The 27,254-nt window shown below is 36.2% G+C and overlaps 1 protein-coding gene across 1 annotated transcript in view; it reads left to right on the top strand.

Moving 5' to 3' along the window:
* wake (ankyrin repeat and fibronectin type III domain containing protein wide awake) overlaps positions 1–26,741 on the top strand; it is a 36,869-nt gene extending 10,128 nt beyond the window's left edge. The window contains exons 2-16 of the mRNA XM_073075641.1: positions 308–1,125; positions 14,651–14,812; positions 15,024–15,102; positions 15,262–15,365; positions 17,166–17,286; positions 17,529–17,633; positions 18,172–18,326; positions 18,804–18,998; positions 19,689–19,884; positions 20,189–20,321; positions 20,620–20,755; positions 21,124–21,329; positions 21,981–22,126; positions 22,755–24,330; positions 24,509–26,741. Of these exons, the coding sequence (XP_072931742.1) occupies positions 456–1,125; positions 14,651–14,812; positions 15,024–15,102; positions 15,262–15,365; positions 17,166–17,286; positions 17,529–17,633; positions 18,172–18,326; positions 18,804–18,998; positions 19,689–19,884; positions 20,189–20,321; positions 20,620–20,755; positions 21,124–21,329; positions 21,981–22,126; positions 22,755–24,330; positions 24,509–24,844 (4,320 nt within the window). The 5' untranslated portion in view covers positions 308–455 and the 3' untranslated portion in view covers positions 24,845–26,741. The remainder of the gene's footprint in view (positions 1–307; positions 1,126–14,650; positions 14,813–15,023; positions 15,103–15,261; positions 15,366–17,165; positions 17,287–17,528; positions 17,634–18,171; positions 18,327–18,803; positions 18,999–19,688; positions 19,885–20,188; positions 20,322–20,619; positions 20,756–21,123; positions 21,330–21,980; positions 22,127–22,754; positions 24,331–24,508) is intronic.
* Positions 26,742–27,254: the final 513 nt, after the last annotated feature.

Genomic DNA, 27,254 nt, shown 5'->3' with positions numbered 1-27,254 from the left:
CGATATTCAACACTATATCTTAACATTATCGACTCAAGGAACTGAACCATTGCATTCATAAATTCGACACCGCAGTAAAACACGAGATCTCACCAGCTATCTCGTTACGTCACAAAATAAATCTCAATCTTAGTGACATGCGTACTCCAAGCATAATAATACTTAGCATACCTATCTTATCAAACCAAAAGATTGTGCAAATGAGAACAGTTTATCAGAGCATCGCGTTCGCGACGGCCAGAGACCGGGCTACCGCGAGGTCTGAGGTCGTGCCGAGCCCTACCAGTAAGTACTTCGATTGTTGTAGGCAGCATTCAACCGCCCGACGCCGCTTCGAGTGAACGTCGGAAAGAAAACGACTCACGTAACTATCGTTCGAGTGAATAGCGTGCGCGTAGTCGATCGTAACGTGCAATGCCCAGCGCCCCGCGCGCCCCTCTACCCCTCGCAGGGCTATGGAGACCCTCCTCGATAAGTTCAAGAGGGAGCAAGGCGGCCTACGACGGTCCCGATCCGTCCGCGCTTCCCTACGACTGATAGGGAACCGCTGGCGGTCCACCAAGGAGGAGGACGCTCCAGACGAAATTGATACAATCAAACGAGACCGCGTGGTGTTCACGACGCAGATTTGGAATAGCGAAAAGGAAATCAGCGTTGCGTACACAGGCATCGACGGCACGTACAAGCCTAAAACGCCCATCATGGCCAAGACGAAACAGGACCTCGTGAGGCCCAGGAAGAAGAGCGGAGACATCGACCTGAACTTGAAGCCGCAGAGGCCCAAAAAGGTCGAGAAGCCAAAATTTTCGGATTTGTTTACGAACAAAAAGCAGAAGAGTATATCGGCGAAGGAGCTTACCATTCCAGAGAGGATACCGCCGAAAGCAGCGGCGATATTGCACATTCATTCGCCGGAAAAGGACAAGGGGAAGAAAAAGTTGAAGGGGATGGGCAAGTCGGAGTCTGCGAAGAGTATAACGGAGTTTGGGACGCAGCGGCGCACGCGCAGGGGCTCCGAGAGCGACATGTGCGAGAGCCAGCCGCGCGGCTGCGTGAACCAAGCGTTTGTGTACAGCACGCCGCCCAAAGACAGGAAGCTGCCGCTATCTCCTACAGCGTACTTAAGTATGTATGAATTATGTCTCTAGTATCTAGTGATATGTCTATCTACGTCCGTTATTAATAATCGATCTATCCAATGTTTTGCTTGCCAAAGGTTGACATTTGACAATTTCTTCATTCGTCACTATTAATACTTAATCCATCCAAAGTTTGCCCACCAAAGATCGAATTTGATAACTTTTAGTAATCAGAAATTTTCTAATTTTGGACCATTGATAGACAAAACATTGAAAACAAATTTCAATCTTTGATATCAAATCAAATCATTTTTTTTTATTCAATAGATAGGTGGATTATAACGGGCGATAGTCAACATTTATGTGATCCTTTGATTGATTTCTAGGTATGGACCCAAATTAATAAATAACGATCCGACTATATACATCTTTTGGAATATTCAATAGCAATCGATATCACGTTCTAGATTTTGAATTATTGATTTTCTCGCTTCATTGAGGCGCCACAATATGCTTTAATAGCTAATGTGTATTTTCATGTACCTATGTATTTTTTTTTGTACAGCGACTCTAGTATGAGATCGATATTTATTGAGTGTTGTTATTATTCATGTTTTTTTGTACCATCATGAACGCAACATACAATTTTCTGGTATCGATACTTATTGTCAAAACAAGTTTGCCTTTTACCTAAATAATTCACTTTTAATATAAAGTAAATACCCGAACAAATAATACGTAATTAAATTTATACGTAAATACATACAAAATAAGGTAATTTTAATTGAAATAATAAGGAAATATTATGCCTTTTGCATATTAAATAATTATATTATAACATATAATTTATTTATCTCAAAACATTATTACGTGTAAATATGTCCAAACCCCAAAATAATAATAATATAATATGATAATTACCTGTTAATATCAAGAGTAATGGGCTTATTATTAACTTTTCATCAAACAGGCTTTATGCATGTTTTATACTTTGCTAATAAATCCTAAAATAATAGGTCCAGTACGAGTCGAACTCGCAGATTATTATTACATGCCTCCAAATACTATTATTTTTAATATTTGTTAAAAACCTTTAACCGACCAAAGTCGATCGGTTAACGTTAAGTGATACTTAAGACGTCATGTTAACCGTAACTAAAATGGTACAACCCATGAATTGCTTAACCGTGGATTTGAGGGCTGGTTAAGCTTTTGTTAACGTTAAAGTTACATGGTTTAACCCACCCTTAGTATGCATTGAATCTAAAAATAAACTCTTTTCCTCATTAATACCCAGTATTATGTTATTTACCACTTCAAAAAATATTTTTCGGTTTTTCTCAAATCAGATGATTGTTGATTCATCATTATTCAAAAGTGTTAAAAGATAAAGTTGTTATTTTGATGATGTTAAGATACGGTACTTAACATTATCTTACAGTTACAGAATATTTCTACGAATCATTATTAACTTGCAGTATCGCTGGATGTACACGATTTAAATATTTTTACATGAATTCATATAATACAGATTCCAAAAAGACGTTTGTTACCATACCCGTTTTAGATGTAGAGGTTTATATAATGTTAACTAAATAGTTAATATCTTTCTACCTAAGACAGATATTATTCCGTCTGCTCTGGGTCTGAGTCTGGGTGTTTGTACTATTCATTGTCTTTGTGTCCAAGTATCCACATCATAGTTATGTATATACCAAAAGCTTCTTGTTTTTCAGTTCTAAGTCAAGGCTTTATGAATGACGATTTGGTGTGCCAATCAAACTAACCACACATAACCAGTTGCACATATCAATCAATCACATTCAATCATCAAAGAGATGACGTCACAAGTGGCACAAAACATCTATGCCAGTTTCCTTTTACGTTTGAGTCAATTAGAGCCAAAACTTGAAATCTTGCAACGTCCTACGCCACTGGTTCGCTACCCACACACTGTCTATACAATTAAGCTTTTCTGCAAGCACTGAGGTGCACAATCTGCTCTCTTAAATCTTTGAACGACTCAGAAACAATTTTACGTAAGATCAAGATCAAATGTTCAGTTAAATGTACAGCCCATCTTATTTTAATTAAAGGCTGCTGTGTTCTGTTTTGAACGCTGTGGTAAGGGAGACATACTTTTCCGAGGCGTTCCAGCTTAGTTCTAAAGGGTAGCGGCACACCTGTGGTTGACCTCAGGCAGGAATATGTAATCCTATCTGGGGTTGATTACAGATGTCAATGAGAGGGCACTTAAAATCAGGTGGACTGCATGCTCGTCTGCTACCCATATATTATTAAAAACATAATAATAAATGTTGCCTTTTTACCTAGATATTATCACTAAGGACTAAGTTAAATCAATTCATATTTGCATTTTATCGTATCTTTCAAATCAATCAACTGAAGGGAAAACTAAATAGGTGATGCTCTTACACTCAAAACTTGAACAGTCCCAACACCTTTAAAATCTATGATGTAATAGCAAAACGGGTTTTTAACTAAGTTACTACGTGGGTCTCCATTCTTTGGTACGTAAACCAATTTTACACATTGAATAGACTTACCCAACACATTACCTGCCTTTCTGGTCATTACCCGGCCATTATTGCATCATAAGTCTTGCATAACAAATTATGTCCAATGACTTACCGTCAACAAAGTTATTTATAATGATAATCCTGTTAACAGGACAATGTACGAGTAATACAGTAAACAGGACTGAGTTTGATGGTCTGATTTTGTCATGAGTCATCATTTTGAGCGTAATTTAGCAGACATTAATTGTCACGGCGAGAAGACTTCTTCAGGGAGATTACTTTTCCAAAATTTCCTCGAAGATGTCTGATAAGTCTAACAACTTGCAAATTGTCCAGCGACAGGACTCTTCCACCACACCGTTCTCCGCCTACCGATGCAATAGCTATATTACCAATCTGATAAACAATGGTTCGAGATTTGATGATGATCCGAGCGGCCAGATCTAAATGATGAATTCAGATTTCTGCTGTAGGGTCTGGATGTTCAGCTAAAGGTTTGAAAACAAGGTTTGAATAAGTGCTAAATGGATAAACAATACTTATTTTTTTCTTTTAACTTATCATCGTAATGTTTCTCACAATGCTCCTCCTTGCAAAAGCGTCTCGATTGAGTCATCTGTCATCAACCCATTACTGTCCCGCTGCTGGGCACGGGTCTCCTCTCAGAATGAGAAGGATTAGGTCATAGTCCACCGCGCTGGCCAAGTGCGTATTAGTAGACTTCACATACCTTTAAGATTTTTTTTTATAAATCTCTCAGGTATGCAGGTTTCCTCACGATGTTTTCCTTCACCGTTTAAGCAAGTGATAATTAATTTCTAATACGCACATAGGTACATTTGAAAATCAGAGGTGCGTGCCTGGGATTTGAACCTCGGACCCCTCGATCGAGAGGCCGCGTTTCTTAACCACTAGGCTATCACTGCTCGATTGAGTATCCCAGATAAACATCTTAATGGCATTGGTATTTCTTACATTGTACAAGAACAAGCCCGCGTGTTGCCCTTAAGTAGTTAAATTCTTTACAAGCTTTCTTTTGAACCTTCACGCTAATGCCCATTCGATGTCAATCCCTTCATTGATAGGTATTGCCTTATTCGCTTTAGATAGCGACACTGATCCTTTCACTAATATAGAAGTTGAATGGAAACTCAATAGAGTTCTTTTATTGCCTCATTCCATGCCTTTTGTATAGCCAATGACTTAGAAGGTTCTCATATGGTTATTTGTAAGAACTCTACATTCTGTCATTGATTATTGTTTTTCTAAGACATTTCCTTTCCTGTAAGATATTTCGGAAATGCTAGTAAAAAGACATAATTACATCTATTGTTCAGTATTAGCGACGTTGGTACTTCTTTTGTTGTTACAAATATATATGGGCGTTAGTGACTGTGTTTATTTATTCAGTTCTCTACCTCAAACAACCTTATAAATTTTGGTGATGTCGCTTAATAACATAATTTATTGTTTTGTTTATGTATGACTAACTACGTTCGCGGTACCCTCCATACGCCCCTTTCTTAAGGTTGGATATTTTGACTAATACTGTCGTTATCTTTAAAAACACGTCATAAACGACAGTTCTTCGTTGATATATAATAACTAATTCAAAAGTATCAAAGAAATTTAACATCAGAACCCAGACAATGTCTGTGTTAAGTTAATAAAAATTGGTTTAAGAAGCTGTGAAAGATAAACAAACAGATACATAAAAGAACCAATAAACGGCCGCATTTAATATTACTAATGCAGTATCCACTTATATTCCATCGATATATTATATATTAGTTTCATATCCTCAGCATTATTGTTTTTTACTTTCCACATTTCAATTACTTTTGTCAAGATTTTTCTACATACACTTCCTTGTATGTTGGCGTCGGTCCAAATAATGTTTTATCTTCCATTAAGGCATAGAAAGCAACATATTCAAGTTTGGCAGATGACACTTACGCGACACGTCTTACAACGAAAGTTAAACGAAAAACAACTTCATTCTATGTAACACCGACAAATAGAATTACTGTAAACTCTTTTATCGTCAAACTTAATCATGATAATGTCACACAAATAAGCTCTACGTTTTTATACACAAATTCTCTACCATCTTTTCTGTTAATAAAATTTGTATGTAAATGAGATTAAAATTTACTGTTTACTTTTCATTAGGAATCGTTCTCATTTCTAAATAATTTATTGTGAGGCGGGTTCTGATTAGTGAAGTAAATTTAATAGAAAAATACTTACTATGTCCCAAGTATTATTTAACATATTCGTTTTGTTATCTTCTTTCGATTATTAATATTATATTTATGACAAATCAAATCTGTAAAAGTCGATCACAATCAAATGTATGCCCGTGAAATGACTTTTCTAGGACTTTATTACAAAGATAGAGGCCATCACAGGGCGTGATGAAAGCCTGGTGATAGTAATTAACATAACCGATTTTTTGCCTACTATATTCAAAATTAATAATTTCTTTTGTTAGTTAAGATTGACTCAGATTGATTTACTAGGTACTAAAGAACGATAGTCATATCATAATCTCTTATAACGAGAATACACCATATTATCTTGAAAATTTCCCGTGTACAGAAAGTTACGGAGGCATACGCAAAAAAACACACAGTCTGTGAATCATAGATCTAGACAGCAGACATAAACAAGTTGAAGCTAGTGCAGGTTGAATAATACCAGCCACAGACCGGACTGCATGCTCCATCGCCCACTAATCGGGAGTGATCGGGTGCAATTGTATACAGTTATTTACTGCTCATAAATTAGTCATGAGGCATCCCAAATAAGGAGCATAATTACAAAGCATCGAAAAGAGATGCAAAATGGAAAAGTGCTGCAATTGTATGGGCTTAAAATGTCTATATTAATAGTGTTACAAATAGGGAAAATGTAGCTACGATTGCGGTTATATACATAGTTATAGTGTAGCAACGAACCAAACGTCAATAATTGTTTTAAAACGATTGTAAACTGCTTAAAGATATTGTACTTTAATTGAGTATGGCATAATAAACTCGTAATGTGTGCGATCGACTAAAAAATCAAATTTCAACGAACGCACCAGCCGTTCACACTTAACCAAAACGTCTAAAATAGTTTAGTTGCATTACAAAGCAAAGCAACGCATCCCCATATTTTGACACATGTTGATTCCGTTGAAGTTTCCGCGAATTAACTCATTAAGTAACTAAGTCAATGAGCAACACCCTTGTCGGTATAAAAAGGAAAAATAAATCGCTCGAAGCATTAGCCGGTGTCGCAAGCTTGCAGTAATTCAGTTTTTCTACAAATTCGGCCGTTATTTAACGCGTGAAGTGGACGATAGAACAATTAACACTTGTGTCGTAATTGTGTTATGACGTTCATGTTTAATTTCCGTAATTTTGAAGGAATGCTTGATAGGTTGCGCAAGGATATTAGCGCGTGAAAATAAATGATCTATTTACCATCTTTATTCATTAGAATACAAATATACATAATACTGCATGCAAATATATTAACATTTGCATCCAGTATATATCGAAGTTAATTTTAACGCCTAAAGTTACTGTAAAATTATCTCCATATTTAGACACATAATATAAGCTACATAATGACTGAAATATTTACCTACCTGCAACTGTATTCATATGCAACCACGCCAACAACGCCAGTTGTTGCTAACTCGCTACATTGGATTCATAATTTGTGTTTATTAATTATGCTAGCAGATGTGACGTATTAATTATTTCTGTGAAAACTTATTATTTGACACCTATCTTCAACGATTTAAAATTAGATGTCTCCATAATTTTCTAAGTAAAAGTATTTTATCGATCATTCAACCAAATCGTTAGTGCGAAATATTCGTAGCCAAATAGGCATTTCTGAATGTTCGAATAACAAACACTCTTTAAATGACAATAAACTAAAAAATATATGGTAGCCCGTCAAAATGGATAAAAATCTTCAATTGTTTTGGTATTTTATGAGTAAAATTTAGTATATTAACAATCTATATCACTCATAATGCTAAAACTATTACGTCATAGCACATACAGTAGTAGCGCCCCTAGCGGTAAAACCGGTAACCATACTTACCAACCATATATAATTTACACACATAATGAAACCAGGTAACGTAATTAACTTTTTTATAGAAAACCAGTACAGTACAAGAAATTAATTGTTTCAATTGATTATTTATTTCTTTTTTACGTACACTATTGTATTTATTAAAAATATTATAAGTGCGTAGTTTGCTAAATTAGCGTTATAACGGATGAGCTCACATTCTTTAAATCGTTTTTTAAATTGCGTATTTTTATATTTTGTGTATAATAATGCGTGATAATCAAGTAAATATAGAAAAGTTTAGTGTCGAAATAGTAATTGTAACTCATATTTTTTTATAAAAGTTAACATGTCTACGAAGGCTCTAAAATCTCTTCTAATTATGACGTTGTACATAAGTTTCTGTTCTTGTTTGAGTAAATAATATAAATATAAACAATGTATTATTTTTTCAACCCCTTAAAGGTCCACCTGCTGGGCTTACTTGACTTACGAGAAATAATTTGGGCAGTTAGTCTACTACTCTGGCCTAGGGCTGCTTGAGAAACTTCGCACATCTTTTAAAACTACGACGTTTTTTAAAAGGTGTGCGAAGTACGCATATAACTTTGAAAATTAGATACGGGTGCTCGAAATTTGAAACCTCAACCTTAATTCATATCATTATACTACCGCAACTTATATAGTTAGATTATAGCAAGTGTAAAACTGAAATTAAAAGTGTAATTATCTTCGCTCATCATACTGTGTATAATCGAACATTTCTCCGGCGCGTGGGAGTGACTATTGTTCTAGCTTCGAAAGTGATTCGATTCTGACGCCCTTATAACACCTAGAACAATGAGTTAGGTTAGGTTATGACTATTTATAGTCTGACGGTTATTGCGATTTATAGTTATGTAATTAGTGATGTATCTTACGTTATGCATTACTTTTACGATTTGTATACTATACTTATACATTTTTTTCTGTTATAATTGTTTTTCGTGTTCACCCTTTACATTTAATACTTTCGTTTTATTAAATTAATATTTTATGACCTAAATATAATTTACTTATTAGAATTTTAACTGAACTTACTTGAAAGTTACCATCAACGTTGGTATCTATACCAAAGTACGTCGCATTATATAGCTATAGTATAGTTATAATTATGGTGTGGTGTCTCTTCCCATGAATATTGTCAGAGGCAACTAAGGGATTATATCCACAAGATGTCGGCGTCTTCCTGTGGTGTTATTTATCTACTGCTTCAGATCTACTGGTATGTTTAGACATTTAACCATTCTTGGGACAAACAGGGACTGATGGATGGATAGCAAAATAAGAATAACAATAGCTAAGAAAATATCAGCATATTTTAATTCAAAACCGCATTATTTTAGAATAATATGTTCTAAAATTAAATTCGTGTAATGAAATAAATATTTAGTACTTGAACAAAATTATGCAGTATTACAGTGATTATAAATAATTCAGTTACAAACAACGGATTAAGTAAAAGTAAACGTCAAACAATAATTATTACCAGATGATATCACCGAAGCTACAAAACATTCGTATGAAAGCAAACACGGAATTCCTGCGATACTAAATTGTAACCTTTGTTGTAAGGCAATGGGGGAAAATACCAAACCCAACCATTGTTTGCTTGTAACAAGTGATGCAAGAAAGATATCGCGTTATTCGCTCAAAATGATAGAAAGTAAGGAAATTTAAGTATGAAATAATAAGCAAGAATTTTCCTATCTAATGGCTGTGTATCTGAACGGAAACAAATAACTAACCTTATTACGAGTATATGGAATTGTTATTTTTCCTTGTTACTTCCAGTTATGCTATATTTACCAAGTTATTTGAAGTAATGAGAGATTCTGCATTAAAATTTAACCTGAAGGCTGATTTAATCAAAACAAAGAAAACATTTTAATTACAATATTTCGCCACAAAATAATTGAGTCCGCACAATTTAAATACCTTTACGTTTGCCAACAGAAAAATAATGGGAGAAAGAAATTTCAAAAACAATGGCCTGATGTAACCGTCATCCATACCAACTTATTCGAGTTTACGTAAGTAGGTACAGGAGAATCATTGTGAGAGTAGTGATTTGGTAGTTAGTTGGAACTCTTACGAAATGAGTTATTAACTTGAAAGCACACATTAACCATTCGATTGGGATAATCTCGCTGGATATTTGATAGTAATTGGATCTCTGATGATTGTAGCCTGTCTTTCTCATAATTGTAAAATTTTCGATTTTGAAAAACTTACAAATAATTATAAACTTAGTTTACTAAGTGTTACAATTATTTCCATATTCCACTTTTCTCGAAATATTGGTACTATAAATTCGATTCTATAATGAAGAAGTAAGGAATAAAACTTTACACAAAGTTCAAATTAAAGATGACAAGAGCCGATTCTTAATATTCTAAGGAGCATACATTTTTAGTTAAAACTTTTCTATGATATAGTTAGTTAAACTTTTTCTAATGCACTAAGAGTATCTTGCGAAGTCTGATATTGCACCTCTCAGCGTAAAAGGAATTTATGCAATTTTCAGCGACCCCCGTAACTAAACTAATTTGAACTTGCACTCCACCTTCCGAGCTATTAAAGGTGCCTCCCTACATACACGTAAGACGTAACTTTCGCACACTAGAGATCGCAGATACAATGACGACATAAGAGATCCAAGATAGTGCACACAATAGCACAGTAGCGAGCTCCCAAACCGTGAGACCACCTCAGTTGCAATAATGATACTGCAATGGAGCGACATGGTGGATTTCTTCACGTGCGGTCAGTTCCATTTCCGAATTTATTTATTATTCACCAGTGCCGTGACTTGTGTTTGTGTAGTTCCTCTCGTGTCCTTTCGGTATGTCGTGACTTCATCGACGCCTAATTTTTATTGTACATCGTGTTACAGTGACAAGGTAGCAACTTCCGATTCTGTTGTACGATGTCCGTTAGCATGTCCGATTTTGTCGATCTCGTGCCTCGTTCCGCTCGGCGGCCTCGTGCGTAGCTTCCGCCTTACAGAGTTGGGTATTAGAAACGATACATCACTGTTACTTTCAAAGACTTTTTGCTAGTCAACATGGAATTGAGTAACGATTACCCACGCAACGTGTCGACGCACGGTATCGTAGTCACGAGCTATCGGAACAATAATGTGTTTAGTGTCTAGTAAGTAAGATACAATCATGGGAACTTTTCACCTTACATTATGAGAACTCGGTGCTTTCAATGTGTTAATTTGATTAAATTATTTTGATTGCCACTGCAAAGTGTATAGTGATCTATGCGAGTTTCTTTTAAAACGTACCCAAGTAGTGAAGATATCTGCGAAGAAAAATAATGTATGAATTGTACTTTTTATTATAAATAATCAACATTACTTTACTTCTTGTCTTTGTGGACAACTCTTCAAAATAAACAGGAAACCCGCAATCACCAATTCGCACCGAAATACGTTTATGTTTGCTCCGAAATATTCCGTAGGTATTTGTAGAATGAGAGGCTCTCATTAGCTATTAAAATCACTTCAGCATTCAGCTCTCCACTTTTATTTACTCAGCAAATATGGACAATAGATAACTTTTTATTATCCGCAGTTGTGATGTCACCATTCGCTACTTCAAGATACTTGAACTTCTTATATTTTTTTCTTCCATTAAAATATCCGTGAAATATAGAATATTAGATAGTGAATCAAACATTGACTTAGCCATACAACATGGAATTTCAAAATTACATTATGCACATTAAACAATCACATTACTTGCTCACAAATGACTAATACCTGCTTTGATTTCTATCATTTTTAACATCAAAGTAACTCACATGGTTCGCCTTGGTCACCTATATCAATACAAAATTATTAATTCATGGTTAGCCTTTAAACCTAATATAAATATAATAAAACTTGATTATAACATACGTAAATCAATTGTCGGTATATTAATGAATATGTTCACCTTGCAATGATCAGTTATTCCAAACCTAATCGTAATGTACCGCGCGGTGCCAAATAAGGCTATTGAACGTCGAGGTTATAAACCCAACCTTGAGACACTGTGTCTGAAGACACGCGAAGTCATGTTATTGTACAATCTGCTAAACAAATTGCTGATAAGCTTTATTAATGTTGGTACAAGCTTTTAGCCCCATCAAAAGCGTTGCGTCAAATGATTCGTAGGCACAGAAACAGAACGTAGCTGATTTGTAGCCAAACTCAAATAGAGCTTCAGTCCTTTTTCCGGTCGATTAAAAAATCTGTGAGCGGCAATGACCATTTATCATCGGATGAACTGCATTGCATGCTTGTTTGCTATTTCAGTTTATTATTTCCGGATTATATTTTTAAATATCTTCTCATGAACAACAAGAACGCGGAAGATAGTTCATCCTGCGTCTATATTACGTATAGTTTGTTCTATTAGTAGAAGACAGTATGTTCTCTGCGATTTTTAAAGCCATTCATTCCAGCCAAGGAAACACTTAATTTCCTCAAACAGCATTGAATCTTTTACCATTGTTGTTTTCTTTAATCGTCACTCAAAATTCTGTACGCCACTTACCTACATGTTCTACGGAATTAATATTTACTTGTATTCCGAACCGTGTCACATAACAAGCGAAACCAATTGTTTTGTCATGCTTATATTATATTTCGTAGCTAAAACGTATAATAAATTGCTATCACGAATCGTACGGCAAACTAGTTGAATATTATAACCGAGTAGGTATCTCATTGAAGCCTTTTTACTTATCGTCACTTCAGTTTTGAGACGTCACGTTTTGGAGACGACGATTAAAATATTATTAACTGATAAAATTTCATGTTTAGGTTCATTATTATCATAATAAGACATACTCAATAGCACGACCACCGCGATGCTGCAAACACACCCAGAAATTTGCTGACGCAAATATTTGCTATGAACCATCTTCCACGATGGTTCTTGGACTATTTGTAATTTCAAATCAGATATGAGTAGTAACTTTATTTTCAATAAATTTTATCTACCAAGTCCCTCATAAATCTTCAACATATATAATGACGAATAACAAGAGAAAACATTACAAGAGATCATTACGGGCCGCAAAATATTCCGTTTATGGTTACTGGTATAATTTAAAAGTATTCTGAATAAATGACACAGATTGTCGTTATGTTCCTTTTGGGCCATATCTCGCTGTTTTGTATTTAACAAATAGCTAGTGGCAAAAAATTTAAGAAAGTCTCTTAAATTTTTACCGTCCTCTAAATTATTGGCACATCTATCTTCAGTATAAAAGTTATTTTGACCGTGAAGAGGTTGCTGATTAGTTTATAATGATCGCCTAAACTTAGATTAGTTTTACAAAAAAGTAATGAAAATGGCCGTTGTAAAATGTGATCGTTTTTGTTAAGACTGAAATAAATGTAGAGAGAAATTATTTAGTTCTACCATCGAAAGCTTTTTTATAACGTGCTTCGCGCCTTTACAACTCGCTCGTATTTACCCACAAAATTCAACACTAAAATGACAAAAGCATCTTTATGCAATTTTCGTTCTTCTGTATGTACTTTTATTACCTTTTCTTTTTCGTTTACTTTATCAGTGTTGAATTGGGAACTTTTTACAGTTATAGCGTTTATCGCTTTATATGTAAAAACTTTGATATTTTTGATAGAGTTCAGTTATGAGCTAGTTAAAAATCTATACCTACTTATGGCACCAATTCGAGAACTAGTCACGATGCACGCGATGTTTACTGTACTCGTAATTGTCCAAAAAGATATTCAGTTTATTACAATATTGTCATTAACTAATGCTATTATTGATCCCTATTGTCAGGCACTGATTTTCCCTTTAACCGATAATGAAAAAAGCAACTAGCCTTTTTCTGCTACTTTTGGCAAGGATTGTTTTATAGGTTTCACAAGTATATCGGAAGTTTAAGGCTTGTAGGATTTTTCACGATGCGTTCTTCAACATAAAAGCAAATACGAATCAATTTCTTCTTCAAAAATAATATTCGCATTTACGAATGTAGGAAGTGAATATTGCATTCACACATTGTGCAAAATGCGACAGTAATCCGGAACATACTCTCCCAGCGTAATCCTAGAGAAGCGCGTATTTCCTTAATGTTATGATTTATGCTTCGTCGCTACGGCAGATTTACTTGCTGGAAATGAAAATTTGTCCGTTGCGCTAATTTTAACCGGCCTAGATAGGCGACGAGATTAATTTTCTCCTTAGGGAGAGATTCTCATTTTGATACGTATTTACCTACAGGTAGGTACTTGATGTTTAGACAATTGGTTACCTATAATTTATCTTTACCAAATATTGTTTGAAAGCAAAACAATGTAACGTGAAAAGCAAACCGCTGGGTTTAAGTCGTGGCGTCTGGGTTTATTAAGTTTGCTCAGGTGCAATTTCAGCGCTAAATTTGCATTAAATCTATAACAGATTTACATAGTTGATATTGTTGTGATTCGGTTTGAAATATAACTCAATTAAATTATTTATGAGATGTAATGAAGGTGAGAACATGATCTATTAATGAATAAACCAGAACTACTAGATGTTTAAATAATAAACCTATTTACTGGTTTTGTGGGTATTCACGAATTTAGCCTTGAAGTTTTTATCTACTCGTATGTTGTTTTATTTAGTTTTCATTTATATTATCTCCCGTAATTTTAGATAATTTACGTTAAAACCAAAAGATAATTCCATTGCTCCAGTTCTTTGTTATATAATTAAGTAACGGGCACAATTTTCTTTTAATGAGTTCATTCTCGTGAATTCACTATAACTAAAACTTGTTAAACTTAAAGGTCATAGGGCATTCATATTATTATGTTTTTTTTTTTCTTTTTACACCTCATCTACCCTCATACCTTTTTGTTTGTATTATTTTAGTTACTTTACACATTGCTCCCTCTAGAGTTGCAGTACGGTGCGCTGCTGGAAGGGTGCGGGGGGGAGCTGCCGTCGCTGAGCGCGTGCGCGCCCCTCCCCCCGCACCTCGACAAGGCGACCCGCCGACAGCAGAAAGATGCGCGCGCGCACCAAGACAAAATCGCACAAGTTAACATACATTTGCAGGGTATTTTTTGTTTTTATTTTTTCTTTCTTTCCTTTTTTGTTTCTTTTTCTCTCATTATTTCTTCGTTGATTTTTCTTCGAGTTCCTACAAGTCATTCATTTCACTAAGTAGCTAATTTTTACAGTTATGGAGTAAAATTATTGAGGCTTCACGTTTTCCTTCAGTTTTTATTGGAAGTAAGCGGTTTAAAATGGATATTTGTTTGTTCCAGCGCTGTTTGCTGCAGTTGAACATGGCTACCTTGATAAGGCGAGGAATATCCTGGAATCAACGGATGTCGACGTTAACAGGTACAAATTAGATTATAATTAGTAGACGTGACATAAGTAGCATAACTTAACCAACACTTGAACAATTACTGAATCATCAATCCATTTATGTTCCACTACTTTGACGGTGTCTCCTTTTTAGAATATGAGGAAGTTTATTCTTTAATTGATATTTTACAGTCTCAACCCAGACGGCCTGTCGCCACTGGACGTGGCAGTGCTGGCATGCAACAGGCAACTCGTCAAGATGCTCATGGAGTTTGGAGCCAAGGAGGGGACTCAGTGTAAGTACCTACACGTTATATTATAAAGTAGTAGTGATAGGAAGGTACTGCTTTGATCGGTGTAGTGATTAGTTGCCAGTCCAATATGTACAAGTCAGTTGTCAGGTACAAACTAGTGCTGACAAAGTAATAAATTATGTTGCAAGTGTAGTTATAACAATTTATTAAACCTTAATATGTATTATGTATTTATGAGGGGCACAATATTGGCGACAGTGATTTTTAAGGTCAACTTTCACCTTACTGAAAAGTGAGATTAGAATTAACCAGCGACCAAAACCTTTACTGTAGATTTATATCAACACTTGAAATGTCTATCATCATCTTTATGTTAAAAAATAATTCTGTTTCTTAAAATGTTTTAATTATTTTAGTTAGATTGGGTCTCTTGAAGGAGAAAAGAGACGTCTCTGATTTGCTTCTTTCCCCAGATACCATTCCTATGCTTGTTATAACTAAAATCCTAACAGTGTTTTACCTTACATTTTTAGATCGTTTATTCGTGCCTATTTAATGTTTTATTGTATTAATAAAATAAATGATCTTGCTTCATTTCTTATTATTTCAGATGTAATAGGTACATAATAATCTGTTATCTCGTTCAATCTTGTCCCTAATGCGGTGTCTGGTTTCCTGGACATCGTCCAATTACGGCTAACGGAGCACAAGCTGGTTGGTTTGTTCGGATAGTGATAATCATTATGTAAACACAACCATACGTGATTATAAGGGTTGTTGGCTTATTATATATTTTGTGGTATTATATGATTTTGGATATAAGGAACTTTAAACAGAAAAAGTAGATATTGCATTTTGCAAAAAAATTAACGGTCCTCTTTTTTAAAAGCCTCTCTTAATGACAAATTGTGTAAAATTATTTCGTTAATATTGATACCTTTTGCAATATTAACCCATATGGATACACAACCACACAATGCCTTACAGAAAAGAAAACGAGTTGTTACTGGTTGGCATCGAGTAAATATACTCATTAGTATAGAATTATTAGTTATTTTGAAATCGCAAAAGATACTACAAAATTCCATCCTATTCATTCTTCCATCTGTCGATAAATAGCTTAACATAGGTCTCCTCTTAATAGAAGAATTTCTCTTGGTCAGACATATTACTGACCGTATTGGCAAGACTTTACAACCAAAATTTTGGCAAGACGCTGCTACCCATTCTTGGGTTATTTCTCCAATCTACTCTTATCAAATACCCCACTACTTAAGTTATTTAGTTTATGATAAAGTTCAAGTGGTTCTCAAAGTGCAGTGTATATTGTCTACTCGTATCATAACAAATCACACGGTATTTCCTAAAATGAAAATTTTTTCGTCTACCTCCTGTTATGATAAGGATAACAGTAATCATCTGTCACTGTGTCGTTCTTATCGCCCAATAATGATATCAGATTTTCATATTTCTCTTATCATGCATCAATCTGTGTTTTTACAATGTAGAATGATTTCATGTTTTGAAATGTTAGGTATTGTAAATTTTATCGTGTCTCTAGTACCTATATCTTTCTATCGGAATGTTTACCTTTCATCCTAATATAGAGTTTACCGTAACTAAAAAAAGCTTGTTAAAATCAAAGATAAAACCAGATCACAGATACATTGTCATTTCTGAAGACAAAAGATTATCAGTCTTAAAAAAGTCTGCCACCAATCAACATCCACAATTCCACGTAAGAACTGATTCGCTTTAGAAATGGGTGTGGCGATGACATCTTCCCCTTTGAACTTCACTTGTTACATTCGAATGACAAATTATTTTTATTTATTTTTACAGTTAAAAACCCAGATGCACTTGGCGCTCACCTCCGGAGATTGTCGCGGGAAGCCGAGGCCCGATTGCACGAAGCCACTGGCTGTGTTCCCGACAGGGGTTTCAGGGAAGATGCCTGCACCAGGTACCTATATATTTATCACATGATATATATTATATCACATGCTTTTTCCACGTGCTTTCATCGATATCCCTTACACATTAACGCTTGATGGGACAGATTCCTTTTCCTTGAATTATAGATAATTATGTTACATTATTTTTGTCTTTTATATTTCTTCTCTTGCAATCGAGTCCTTAGTTATATTTGACAAAAATAAATAATTAAACTTTAAATATTTTAATGTGTTTCTTATCTCTTTTCAGATCATCAGCAGGTGGCCAGGCTGGCACTACGGGTTGTGCTGGCGGAACTGGCTCCGAGAAAGATAAACAAGCTCAACATTGGGAAAGACGAGTTCGAACATTAAAGTAAGAATTTGTTCTGTCATCAACGAAGCATCTAAGTTTCCAACCAGATTATCAATCGAACGTTTATTCAGTACTTTTGCTTCAAAACGTGTAGATGTAAACTAACAAAAAGCATCGATAACGAAGGGTTCTACTTCATAGGCTACCACCAAACCTATTTCTGCTTCATAACAGCAGTGTTAAGCGCTGTGTTCTGGTTCGAAGGGATATATAGTAAGGGAGACATACTTTTCCGAGGCAGCAGTATTCCGGTATGAAGGGTGAAGTAAGTGGGACGTACTTATCCGAGGCGTTCCAACTTAGTCCTCTGGGGAGTCCCTTTCCCCATAATATGGCTCATCGTAAATGAAGAGCCAAATTACATTAAAAGCACCTTTACTCTTAATGTTTCCTCAATGCATCCTATCTTGGAAGCACCTCTTTCCCCATTATATGTCTCATCGTAAATGAAGAGCCAAATTCCATTAAAATCACCTTTAATACTAATGTTTACAATGCATCCTATCTTGAAAGCATTTAACCAGAGCATTCTCCTCAGACGTCTAGTGGTGGGGTGGCAGCAAGCCCGCGTGCCGAGCGCACTGCCCGCGCCCGAGCTGGAGGTGTGCGGCGCGCACTCCGTCTCCGTGCGCCTGAAGGACGCCCGTACTCTCTCCGCTGCTAGGGACCCGCCCATAATCACCAAGTATAAAGGTAAGATCACACTAACCGCCCTCTCCTAGACGGCCAGTGGTTGGGTGGCAGCAGGCGCGCATACCGAGTTCCGTCTCCGTGCGACTGAAGGACGCTCGTACTCTTCGATGCTAGGGACCCGGCCATCATCACCAAGTATAAAGGTAAGATCACTTCACACTCCTCCTTCAGCGGCTAGTGGTGGGATGGCAGCTGGCGCGCTGCCCGCCCGTATTACCAAAAGCATAATATACACCCGACACGTAAATAATACTACAGAATACAGACACACAACTCTCTGTCAATCTATTAGCGCTTCCATGAGATTTGTTTTTTAACTTAGTCCTTTCTTTAGCACTAATGTCCTGTATTTTTTCTTTTTAAAAAGAAGTAGATCACCAACTCACCACCGACTCCCAAACATTGTGGCGAGAGAGCAAAAATTATGATCCCGAAGCTATACCTATTCTATTAAGAGTTTTAAATACATTTTTTCAGTGGAATGGGCATCCCGTTCCGACTTCTCAAACGTATGCGGCTGCCGCGAGGTGCATGCGTCGGGATCTAACGGTACAAGGGTGTTGGCGGCTGGGCTGACGAGAGGCAGGCGGTACTTCTTCAGAGCTGCTGCAGGGAACGTCAAGGGATGGGGGCCCTTCACTGTGTCTATTCCGAGGAGCGTCGTGCCAAGCAGTGAGTTTTATTTAGGATTTGTTGGAAGTTGTGATTGAGATTCGCTAAAGATTGTTGATTTACGCGAACTGAGGAAAAACACTTCATTAAGACTCCTGGCAATCTTTAAGCATATATAATGCATAGCTGTGTACTACTCATAAGTGTACTTTCTCTAGGCTTTGTTGAGAGTTTGTTGTAAATCGTCAGTTGTAGTACGTAGGTTTAAATACTTAATAGTAGGTTTAAATTTTACAGTTGCAAACATTCGAGTATAGTCCGCGCCAAAATGCTAGTCCGCTCTGAATATAGAAATGAATCGCGTCGCCATAGCAAATTGTAAGTTAACACCTGCTCGCAACAACTTTAGATTTGTAAAATTTGAGGAAATGCCGATAGAGCTCACTTAATGATCGTTATGGATACGAATAATAGGAAAAGCTCAAGAAAAAATTCTTGGCATTGATTTTGCTGTTTTGTTTTAATAACTTTTTTTAACGCCGCAATCCTTATTATCTGTAACGATACTGAGAAGGCCTGAAACGTGGAGTACGTTTCAGACTTTGGCCTTTTCACTTTTATTGTACCTACTGATGTCCAAAGCTGAATTACCTTATATACTTTAATCTGTATTAAACACAATATCATATATCTAGTGTCTACTCTGTTTTATTCATTGCTGACTTTCATGGTCGTTGTTCTTACCACCAGGCTGGCGAGATGTATCCTCGCGAGCGACCCGTGGTGACTCAGGCGGTGCGGCTGCGGCGCTGGAAGCGCTGGCCACTGCGGCCGCGGGCGCTAGACAACGACCGCCGGCACAACCGCCACGGCTGCCGAGGAAGAAGACCGCCACTATACGCCAACTGTTCACCGCTGCTAGCAAGTTCCAGAAAAATCTTCGAAGGTATGTCAGCATTATGTTTGCTCGATTCATGAATGTTCGAAGGTGATAGCTTAAAGCACGGTACAGGCAATGAATAAATACTAAAATATATTACTAAATAAAAAGCAAATAATTTTCATGAGCAGTCAACTCGAAATGAATATGATCAAATACCCAAATACAACTTAATTTTGTTTAAGAATAATAATATAAAAAACGTAGCACACCTACGATGATGAGAAATGTTTTAAATATGGCAAAAAATATCGATAACTATTAAATTTAAAAGTTAATAGAAAATCATAATGGCATTAATTATTTCCAGGGGTGTTTACTTGGCATGCATACTGTACCATGAAGACAAAGTACTTGTCACGAGTGAAGAGTTCCTGCCGGTAATTGAAGTGGATGAGACGTATCCTGCATGCATCTATACCGACTTCCACTGGCTGATGAAGGTAATTGGATTGGCCATACTGCCTTTTAAAATCTGGATGTCAAACTACCGGGATTTTGGTACTTTTCCGTCCGAAATGTCACCATCGTAAAATTCCATTAATTAGATGGGCTGTAAGCTATGAGTCAACTATCATTAAAATAAGTTAAGACGATCACGAATGCCTTTTAAATCCTATTTTTTAATTTATTTTAATCTTCTTTTCTCTTCTATTCTATTCTCTTTTTGCTTTTATTTACAATCAGAACATACTTAACTGTATAAAGCAAAAAATACTTACAAAATATTTATTTATCCAGGTATCCTGCTCATGGGACGAGGTGAAAGCGTTAAGATCGGATATGGAAAAGCACACGTCCTCATCAATCCACTTCAGACTCAAGCTGCTGACAGCCGCCGCTCAGATGCAATCAGCTTTGTGTGTACAGGACTTAGGTAGGATTTCATATGATCTATCCGTTCATGCTATCTTCCGCTTACTTCCCCTTCTTCTTCCGCTTCCGTCTTCACACCATCTCTTATTTTGTTTTGTTTTAATTTGTATTTCTCTTTCTTTTCTGCTATTTGTGTAAATCTTCTTATCTTATCTTTTAAGGTAAAATACGATACCTCTGTCTTTACCTTTTCTCTTTTCCATTCTTTCTCTTTGCTCCTTGCAACATTTTCAGGTGCGAGTATTGCAACCATGATGCTTTAATAACCTTTGGTAAAATTTTCGCAGTCTATATTTCGATATACATTACAACATCTATTTTAAATCTTCAAACACTACATAAACAAATATCAAAACATAAAATCTCCAGGTCAACTCTACCACAAGCCCCTCCGAGACGCGCACGGCACAGTAGTGTTATCCTGCGTTAACAATGTGAAGTCTATCAAGGCGGTCTCGGCGTTGAATTCTCGCTGGGCGCCCGTGTCGAGGCTCCGGCGACGGGTATTGAGTGAGGATAATACTATGGGAGAGCTGTTGATGGCGTCGGTGCATGAGCAAATTGCTTATCATCAGGTGAGTTAAGTCAGATTAAATATTCTAGTTGACAAATTACAGTCAAAATTATTGTAATTATATTTGTAATTATTATTAGGATAAGAACTTTACGAAAATGTATTAAATTCTTAATTGCGACTTGTATTTAGTATGTTTTTGCCTTCCTGTTTTGTGTCCTACAGCCGGCACGATGGTCTCCCTTTCGTCTGGGGTGGAATAGAGCTCAAGCTGCGAGCAGCGAGCTGTATGGGTTTGTGGCCAACATGTGTCACAGGTTTTTAAACCACCCTTAAGGTCTATGACGAGATTAAACAAGTGTTATCCATTAATTTCCTACTTAACTTAACGTTTACTATAAAATTCTCAAACATACAGGAACTCTACCAAGTTGCACTTAGTTTCTAAGGTACAAGGTATTGTAATAGATAGATAGATTCTGATCATTAGGAACAAACACACACATCAACATCAACAATCAACATCAACGTCAACATCACATTGTAACTACATCGTAGCAAATAAACTTATCTGGTTTCATTTCAACTAACCAAAAGCACCAAACCAATCAGCGACCCAGTAAAATTACGACTTGATTTCGCGAGCAATCTTCAATCCCACGTGTGATCAATATCTTTGCACGCATTCACCAAAGTGATATTGCATGTGCAGGTGTCGCGCGTGCGGCTGCCGCGCGGGCTGTACCTGGGCTACCTGAAGCTGCAGTCGTCGGTGGAGGTGGTGCGCATCGTGGCGCCCGCGCGCGCGCCCAACGTGCCGCCGCACACGCGCGTGCGCGACAACCCCCACGTCTCCGCGTACGTTGATCTTTTAATTAACCTAACGATTAAGCAGACTTGCTACCTGATGAAAATAGTCATCGCTGCCTATGAGCATTTTCGACGCATCAGCGACTCCTTTGGTGTTGCCAAAGGAGTCGCCGATGCGTCGGCTATGAAGGAGAACTCTTTTTGCACCCTTTTTGAAGAGCCTCACGTCATAGCGCTCCGGGAATACCTCATAAGGAAGTTCATTCCATATCTTGCATGTTTTTAGCCTGAACGTCAATGCAAACCGAAGCGTGGAGGACCACCACGAGTCCAATTGGTGTGAATGGACATTGTGAAATTGAAGTACAAAACGAAAGAACAGACCACTTAATATAGGGTCGAATGAGAAACAAGAACCCTAGAGTCACTTTCTTACCTAACCCTCTACAAAGATCACAGCAGTGTTTAACACTACTATTTTATTGCAGAAGTATGGCTATGGTACATCCAGAGTCAAACCAAAAAAATACATTCTTAAACCAAACATAAAGCTGTACATAAAAGTTCGGTACCTCATAATAAGACAATTTGATATTTAATACTTACAACTTCCAATTTAGCATTTAAAGAGGATTTTTATGATAGGTATATTAAATTTTCCTTTTTCGTTCCACAGAGAAGAATGGGAATACCTCAAACTGCAGTCAGGAAGGCTATCAGAAGACCCACAAACGATAACGAACCTAGTAGCTATAAACGCGAACAACGAAAAGCCATCAGAATCTCAAGAAATGTTCCTAGACCAGATCGCGTCAGCATCACGCAGACTGTTCAAGGAGATGGAAATACCAATAGAAAGTGTTATCGCCCACCGAATCTATGATCTCGAAGTCATTGAGCTCAATGACGATGTCAGCTTCGTCATGATATGTCCACCAGCGGAACAAGCGTGTTCTGTTCCTGGTCAGAAGGAAATCTTGCTCCAGAAAGGAGATCTCCTCAGCCTACCCATCCAAGCGTTCGAAATGATACACCTTCAAACTTACCACACCAACATCCTGAACAAATACTCAAAGCTAAGCTGTGTTTTAGAATTAGATGTTGCTCTAGCCGCCCACACCCACAGAGAAGCGTTCTCGTGCACTGAACTCCAAACTGCGAAAGAACGCTTAACCAAGCTAGAAGATTTGCAAAACAACCTCAATCTCGTGTGGAAGACCGAACGGTGGCTCATGGATCTCATAGGGTTTGCGAGAGATAAAGACAAGTCAGGCCCGAGTTCTGGTATATCGTTAAAATACATTCTTGATAAAACGCCCTCTTCACAAACCTGCGTTGACGGCCCCGATGGCGAAAATTGCGACAAAGACGCAAATTTAAAGATAGATTTACTGCAAATTCCTTCGCGAGATGGTAAAATTACTAAAACGTCTCCTGGTCGAGGATCTTGGCCAGGTCCCGCTGGAAATGGCAATCACACTAGTTTACATCCTGAATTTAGCAAATCTGAGCAGCAACTGAGTTTGGCTCCGAGACAAACATCTGTTTCCACTCTTAACTTAAGTAGCTCCCAGTACTTAAACACTGACTTGAATAAGTATCCACGAAAAGGTAGTGGTGACTCCCAGTTCACGCATTCCAGTGCTATGAGCAATAATTTCTTAAGTAGTAATTCTCAATTTGACATTAAGTCTTCGAGCTCGCACGCCAGTATTGGCAGCAGTCGCTTACCGCCGTCGCGTAGCGAGGACACCCTCGTGATACAAAACGAGAATACCGAACCAAAACCTAGACCGCACAGTATTAACACTAGCATGTCAACTTCTTCTAGTCCCCTCTTAACTGTTAAAGGCTTCTATCCTGGAAGTATGATAAGCGTCCGAACGATGAAAGGCAATGTGTCGGAATCCGCCCAGAGTCTGTCCAGCGACTCGGAGAGTCAAAGTTGTCCTATAACGACAGCAGTTCCTTTAAAAATCCGTCCTCAACTCAATCATCGGACACCCTGCAACGTTATTGCGTCCAAAAGTATGACGAACGTGAAAACAGCGGACGTAGACTTCACAGATACGGGACAGGAATTGTTCCAAAAACCAAATATGTGTATTAAACGACAGCCTCTATTGGAAGCGCAAGAAGACACAGAGTATCATAATAAAGTTCCAAAGACTGAGGAAAGGAGTGGCAGCGAGGAGCGGAAACTCAAGCCGCCATCAGAACAACGAACGCCCGATCAAGCTGGAATTTTGCAGGTAGTCATTTATTTTTATTCCTAGAAACGTCTCAATTGTCTCTCGAAATTACATATTACTTAAGCTAAATCAAATAATTCCCTTAAAACCTATAGCATACAGCCTTACCAAGTTGTGCCTAAAACATTAATATATGTCAACATTAAACTAAAACTCATTTGTATTTAAAATATTCCAGGTATTTGCGGCATACGAAACTGGCTTAGCTGCTGGTACATCCTTGAAATTACACGTCACGCCGCGAACATCTGCACGGGAAGTCATCGATCTCGTTGTAAAACAGCTGAATATGGCTGCCGTCCTCAAAGGAAAATCCGGCCCTGTGTATGGTCCAGAGAAACTGCAAGACTTCTGTTTAGTAGCCGTCATCGGTGCAAGAGAACGATGTTTAAGAGACGACTTCAGACCCTTACAATTACAGAATCCGTGGAGAAAAGGGAGGTTGTACGTTAGGCTCAAACATGATGTGCTGGCAGCATTACAACATTCTGCCAAGCAACCGGCTTACATATAGGCTATAAGGATTGTTTATTTGGAAAGACTAAAGCGACAGTTATTCTTAGATTTTTTATGTTATCTTAAGAAAATAGAATTTACTTTCGATTAGACACTACGAAATACGAATAGTTTTATTTTTTGGTGCCAAGTCTTATTTGTTGATGCTTTAAATTGTTAGTTAAGTGAAAGTTGTGAGTAACTATAGAGAGAATAACAGAATTTATGGTGCTTCTCATGTAAAATACGTCGCTTGTCATTTTTCCTATCTTCGTTTAGTAGACTGTTAGATAAATGTCTCTATTATAAAGCTTTTTCTCTCTAGTTCAATAAAATCTCGTAAATAGATTTTAAACAGATTGAATAAAAATCTTTTTATAAATAAATCACTTATGAAATGAATGAAAACAAAACTACATTTCATATAAATTTGTGTTTTGAACATTCATTAATAACACTTATTGAGAGCCCTATTCGCGTGACAGGAAAGAGGTCCTTACATAATATTACAATGTCGAAAGTGCCTGATTATTTTGTGAACCGTACACATAATATCATATCGCTGAGGAACACAGGGTTTACAAAGAAGTAAAAAAAACTTGATTGCATAAGTCTGCCATCAAAATGTGCATATTTTCGTAATATATTTCCCCCTTCTTATGTCTACGAGAATTAAAACTGTGGAATGGGTTATGAATCCAAATTGTAACTTACATGACGTCATCATTACGTAACTGAAAACTATTTGTATAAACGATATGTAATGAAATAATTTATAAATATCTATGTGTTACTAAATAAATACCTATGCCATATGAAGGCTATGCTAAGTATGAGAGATATATCATTATATAATACAAGCGATAACTTCTATATCTAAATGAAATAATATGTGCCTATTGTGTTTTTTTTTTTTTGATAAAGGTACAAAGATATAGAAAAAATATAATTACAAAATATTTTCACAAATTATGTGGGCAATATAATAGCAATTTATATATTTTTATGGAGATTGTGTTAGATGCGTATGAATTTGTCAAATTGACATTCCACATACTTGAAAGTGACTTAGTACTCTGTAGTAAGCCAATACTTGGATTTTATATCGTAAAACGGAAAAATACTTTGTTATGTCGTTTTATTTTATAAACTTACCAGTTAACTACGTGTTATATATCGATATACCACCCGTATATTAATAAAAACTTTTAATACTTACGGAATAATATCAAATATGACATAACACACACCTTGGTAAACTCGTTAGCGGATAGCGTTAATTATCTCATCAAAAACGAATATGTATAAATTATACTAAAATATTGTAGTTATAATACGTATAGCTGTAACTATTAAAATAATAAAGTTTTAGTATAAGTAGACCTAAATAATTCGGTATTAAATTCATTATATATAGATCTATATAATTTATCAGAAAGATCAATGTGAGCATAATAATATGGTATTTATGACTAAAATAAGTAAACTAGCTGATCGTATGAGAAATCTATAATTATTAAACCTATAAATAAAGTTTTATTCTTTTTATCATCGTAACAAAAGATAAAATATTAAAAGTTATTATTATACAAATACTCATATTTTTTTGTATACTTTTTTACTTTAAAGACATAAAATGTACATTAAGTAATTAGTTTGTGTACAGTCTAAATTGATAGGTAATTAGAGTAATGAAATCTATAGAAGTTATCAATGATTCGAGCCATACTTAGACGGATTGCAATTAATATTATAAAGCCTAACTAAATGTCTTATGATCATATAAAATATTAAAATGTGTTTTATTTTAGATTATTTTAATATTTATATGTTCACCCTTGTTCGCGGTGTTGTACATTAGATTAGAATGAGTGGGAGTATGCAGTAAAGCACAAATAAATGTATTTCAAATCTTATTTGAATTTTCTTTTATTCTCCCATATATAAATGATACGAGAACGACTTATTATATAAATATATTGAACCTTTATGCAAGCCAATTAGTGTATGTAAGTACATAACTTTCTATAACGACCGGTATAATAATAAAAAGGCACGTATAATCAACATTATACTTAACGTAATGCATTCTTCAAGCCTCACATGTCGCCATAAGTCCACCAGCTCCGCTGATATATTTAACAGCTGTACGTCTTCGATCACTAATCTTTACGTACATAATTATTCCCTTTAGAGAATTTTCACGTTTTGAGGCACGATTTAAAAAGATATTTAATTTTCCCGCGTAAATGTATGAATAAAACTTGCAATACTTTTTTGTTGCATAAAATGAGTATCCAAACAGCCAGCAGTAGCTTCTATTTATAAAATTGAATCCTCGTAGCTTACAGTATATAAAAATATATCGATAATAATATTCTTCTGTTTTTGAATATAAATTGGCAATAATTTTGAAATGCAATTTTCAA

This window comes from Epargyreus clarus, unplaced genomic scaffold (genome assembly GCF_041222505.1).
Source record: "Epargyreus clarus isolate Ecla_fem2 unplaced genomic scaffold, WU_Ecla_fem_2.2 ptg000008l, whole genome shotgun sequence".
Lineage (NCBI taxonomy): Eukaryota > Metazoa > Arthropoda > Insecta > Lepidoptera > Hesperiidae > Epargyreus > Epargyreus clarus.
This window is presented reverse-complemented; position numbering and strand designations above follow the sequence as displayed.